At 36.7% G+C, this 5,203-nt stretch overlaps 1 protein-coding gene across 1 annotated transcript in view; it reads right to left on the bottom strand.

The window, feature by feature from the left end:
- Positions 1–3,321: 3,321 nt before the first annotated feature.
- The window catches only part of Il21 (interleukin 21), a 7,457-nt gene continuing 5,575 nt past the window's right edge, over positions 3,322–5,203 (bottom strand). Inside the window, exons 4-5 of the mRNA XM_008849231.2 lie at positions 3,670–3,747; positions 3,322–3,577 (exon numbers count right to left, since the gene is read on the bottom strand). Of these exons, the coding sequence (XP_008847453.1) occupies positions 3,554–3,577; positions 3,670–3,747 (102 nt within the window). The 3' untranslated portion in view covers positions 3,322–3,553. The remainder of the gene's footprint in view (positions 3,578–3,669; positions 3,748–5,203) is intronic.

Raw genomic sequence — 5,203 nt, 5'->3', positions numbered from 1 at the left:
TATATATATATATGTAGGTTGGTGGTAAATATGCAAATCCGTGTTCTCCACATGATGCCAAGTCAAGTGGGGACACTTGCAGATAAATGATGGCTCTCTTTTCAGCACCATGGCAGGTAGATGTTGGGAGCAGGTATATGTTGTATCAAGACTGGAGTGAGAAAGTGATTCTAGTAGCTATGCAGGATGTTTGAAGCTCTGCCCAAGGTGAGTGGCCAGAGTCAATGTTTTAAGGTGAAGTGGAGGATCAAGGCTAAAATAGCTAGGTAGGGCTCTGTGGGCAAGTTCTCAAGCAGAAAGGAGACACCATGTGTTGCTGGGTCTGTAGCTCAAGGGACCCATCAGAGGCCCGGGCTTTGTGAGTGAGGGCAGTGAATAAGAGAATGGGGAAGAACAAAGGCCTGGGTTCAGGTTCAGATGCAATAGAAACAGGGTGGTTTCAGAGCTAGCAGACTAGCAGGCAGTGGTTCTGTATAACAATTTCAAAGGAAAAAAATGTTCTGGGTAAGAAAGTCTGGGCTATGACCATGGGAATGACCATGGGGTAAAAATGCAGGTGCTCAGACTGAGGAGGTCAAGGTTTTGGGGAGCTGCCATGGGAGAATCTTCCCTCAGGGCACTGAAGTCACCTGAGAGGATGGCAAACATTAGCAAAGACCATAACTGAGTCCTTAATAAACATAAGATAGTGACCCACAGATGAAAGATTGAAAGTGAGAAGAGGACAGGCCGGTGGGATCAATGTGAGCCCAGGAGTGAATTCTGCATGGGTAAAGGCTACAGCAGATGGAGGACAGATGATCTTCACCCCCTTCCAGACCTGCTGGACCTTTGGGGGAGTCTGAAAAGGAAGTGAGTTCCTTGAGGTTGGAACAGGAGAGACAATTCTATTTCAGTGGCAGTGGGTGAGAAGAAAAGACTATCCTCACTCTATAAAAACCATATAAAAACTATATGCTCCCAGAAAAGGACATTCATCTTTTATTTTCTACCAGAATAGTTGGATTAAAGGTTTCCAGAGAATCACAGAAGACAGTTGTATTGACTGAGTAGCATTTAATATGATCAGGTCTTAAATAGGAAGCCATGAACATAAACATTCAAAACCAAATATATAATAAATAATCATTAAGTTATAAAGTACATAGTCCATATTAAAACTAAGTTCTCAGATGCAAATGTAAATAAAATATAGCAATAATATAATGCTACAAAGTTATTCCTGTGTCTAAAGAAGACACTTTCAGCTAAAATAGTAACAATCAGAACTAATTTTCTCTGAACTCCTATGACTTATACCAATGTTTACTTTCCTTCCTTTTTTCCTTTTATCCCTTCCTTCCTTCCCTCTCCTTTCTTTCTTCTTTACTTATTGGGTAACTGAATATCACACTTGGTACAAAGTTTAACTCAGAAATGTGGCCAGATATTCTTGTAGGAATATTTAGAACTTTAGAGACTCAGATAAACAAAACTCTTTTAAAAAATGTAACACAGACCTAGAATAGTCCAACATCCTTTTCTACAGATAAATAAAAACCCAAAAAGTTTAAGCAAATGGTCACCTTCACAGTCAACAGGATTTCAGGTGTTCAATATCATTAGCTATAGGCGGACAGTGATGGTCATGGGCTTTCATTATGTCCTTTCAAGCACTGGATAAGTCCTGAGCACAGAGGAGAAAAGGTGGCTGTTCAAAATCCCCACCATATTGTTTATCTAAAGCATTGTTTTCCCTTGACTGCTGGTAAGCTCTTTCCTGGAGTTTTTAAATTATTCAGGCTCTTAGACAATGCCCACATTGAATTATTTTTACTTTTAGGGTAGAAATGCTCACTAGTCAAAAGATTAGAACATATTTTTAACAATAAACACACCAAAATAAATACATTATTTTAAATACAAAATCACAGTGTCAAGAAATCAGCAATTATAAAGCCAGAAACAAAATGATATAGACCCTGCTCCTTTCCATAATTTCTTTCTGAAGTATTTTTCCTTCTCTGGACCTTTACTTCTGACAACCTGTACTAGCACCATTCGACACTTAGGTGGGCTTCTATGTACAATATCACCAGTGGTCACATATTTACACAATTTCTTTGCAATAGCATATTTAAAATTTGTAAGAGAATACCTTCTTTCTGATATGACACTTGAACCAATTCTCTATCTTAGAACTGTACTCTAGCTTGTGTCTGTTTTAGAAACACTTTTAAGTACAAAGGATTTTCCTTGGAGCAGAGCTTTCTCCATCATATCCTCTTGTACACTCAAGTTCATTTTAACAACAGAAATTCTCAAACAGATTACACTATTGCAGCACAGAACTTTTTCCCAGACTTTTAAACTTTATATGGAAACAGACCGTTGAAGCCATCACACCGACAGTGTGCTCATTTCTTCTGTCCATCGTTGAAAGACTGCAATGTTGGAATTCAACTCGTCCCAGTTTAAAACAGACTTTTACTCTTGATTTGTCTCTTGATTGTGATTTTTAAATAGATGATTGAATTTGCCTTATTAAAAGTATCCCCAGATCATATCTAACATGCTCAGCATGGTTGTATTGTCTGTATCTCAGAAGTTTCATTTTTACAAAGAGGAAAGGAAAGATAGGGTGGAAAAGGAGATTGGCATCTGGAGTCAGCAGATCAATCACAACGTACCCACAATAATTTCAGACAAGAACTACAAAACTTTAAAACTCTAGTTTTAGTTTTAAAGTTTAGTTCTAGAAAAATCTTTGATGATGTATGTCCCACTATGGCTTTTAGTTGTCATTTTCACAAGCTTAAAAGATTAGCTTATAAAGGGACCTGAGGTTGGGGAGCTCATTCTTAATACATTACCACTTCAGAAAAACAATAAAAACTGAGAGTGTACTCCATAAATAAGTCCATCTCTACAATATTTAAATATTTTGATAAACTTAATAAAGAAGCAAAAGTTTTTATATCCATCTGGGAAAGCTCTCCCCTCAGAGCATAAATAAATGATATATTTTTATGACAGATATTTTAGGGTAAAAAGTAAACCCTTCAGATATGTTTTTAAGTACGAAGTTTTCCTTAAAGAATAGAGACTTTGGTTTTTCACTTTGATCTTAAGTTTTTGCATTTTCAGCTTACACCTTTTAGTTAGGATTACAAGAGATCTTATTCTTGTAGCTCAATAAATTCCCAAACTAAATTTTTGTTTAAAACATTTAGCCTTTCCCTTCCAATCAAAGAATGTCACAGTGGGACAATAAGATAAAATAAAAACTTCAAAAGTCACAGAAATCCATGACATAGGAAATCAGACTGTAATTGAGGGGGAAATCATTCCACGTTGACCAACATGGAGTTTGTGCATTGAACTGGAGTGTTGCTATAGTAATTTGGTGAAAATAATCTTGATCTGGATACTTCTAAGAGCTTTTCCATCATTAATATATTGTATACTTTTCCACTCAGATACCAAGGAAGTAACTTTCACTCTTGCGTTAGAGAGTGTCAAATAGTGTCCAGTAGCATATCAGGTCCTTAGGAATCTTCAGGCCCCATGTGTTCTAAGAAAGATGCTGATGAACCATCTGTGGAAACAACATGCCATGAATCATCTGGCATAAGAAGCAACCTGGAGGTAAAGACGGAGGAGAAAACAACATGAGTTTAAAACACATACCTTTTGGAGAAGTGATTTCAGTCTTTCTAGGAATTCTTTGGGTGGTTTTTTCTCATAAGAATCACAGGAAGGACATGTCTAGAATTTTTTTAAAAAAAGGTAACATTCTTTAAAATGTTTTCCTACTTCATAAAAATACTTATATATGTTTATTTCTATGATTGAAGACATAATTCAGCCATGCTCACAGACAAACATTTGGAAAAATACATAAAATTGTTTTGAAAGTCACTTGTAATTCCATCCTCAGAGATAAATTGACATTAAATGTTTTGACATTTAAACTCCCATTTTCTTTGCTCATTTTTTTTAACTTTGCATTTTTGTTACACTGGTTAATAACATACTTAAAAAGAAAACTTAACAAATCTAGTGTCCCATGCTAGAGCAATCTAATTATAAAAAATAGGATTTCCTTAATTTAATTTCCACTTACTTTATTAGTGGGAATATTGAACAATTTTTTATAGGAGTGTTGCTTTCTTTCCTCTCTTCCTCTTCTTCCTCCTCCTCCTCCTCCTTTTTTGCCCCATTTCCCTTTTCTTTTTTAGTTTTATTCTTTAAATTTTTTATTTATTTATTTTTATTTATGTATACAAGTGTTTTGCTTGTGTGTATGCCATGTATGTCATGCAATGCCCGTGGAGGCCAGAAGAGGGCCCTCAGATCCCCTGGAACAGGAGTTTTGCATGATTGTTAGTTATCATGTGGGTGCTAGAAGCTAAACCCAGGTCCTCTGGAAGAGCAGCTAGTGCTCTTAACCACTGAGCTATCTCTCCAGTCCCTAGTTTTATTCTTATTCCTGTTGAGATACCAAACATCAGGCCATGTTTGGTAGTCAGCATCTCACTGGCAGTTGCATATTGCTATAGTGTGGACATTTGGCTGAAAGACAGAAGGTATGTTCTAGGTCTCTTCCTGACACGGCTTAAGGGTTGAGTTCTATGCCAACATCGCCATTTCCTAAGTCTCTGGCACTACATTTCATAGCTATGCTCAGTTCCGTCCTCCCTCCCTCCATTTTTCTCTCTCTCCCTTTATTTCTTCCTTCCTTGTAGCTTTTTGAGACAAGATATCACTTGTAATCTAGGCTAGCCTGGAACTCTAAATCCTCCTGCCTCAGCCTCCCAGGTTCTGGACTCTCAGACATCCACCACTGTATCAGGCACTTCCTTTCGTTGTGAGGAAAGTTTTAAAGGGATATTTTCACATGATGCCTTGGCCAAAGCAATCAAAAGAAATAAGAATCATTTTCATAATGTGATTAAGATTTCATTTGAGTCCATTTATAATTTCTTAGTGGAGAGATAACTGGTAAAAAAATAAAACAACTTATTTTATACCATATCCACTGTTTTTGATTAATGCTTGAATTAGTTGCTGAGTCTCAAGATTCTTGACAAAAGAAAAGATATAAAAGAACTCGGGATCCCAGAGAAATAGGGACCCTGAAATTCCCCAGCTACATAAAAGGGTGTTCCTCCTTAAATTAAATGTCTGGGACAATAATATTCTTTAAGAGAGGGAAGCACAA

This window comes from Nannospalax galili, unplaced genomic scaffold (assembly GCF_000622305.1).
Source record: "Nannospalax galili isolate Female #2095 unplaced genomic scaffold, S.galili_v1.0 scaffold64, whole genome shotgun sequence".
NCBI lineage: Eukaryota > Metazoa > Chordata > Mammalia > Rodentia > Spalacidae > Nannospalax > Nannospalax galili.
This window is presented reverse-complemented; position numbering and strand designations above follow the sequence as displayed.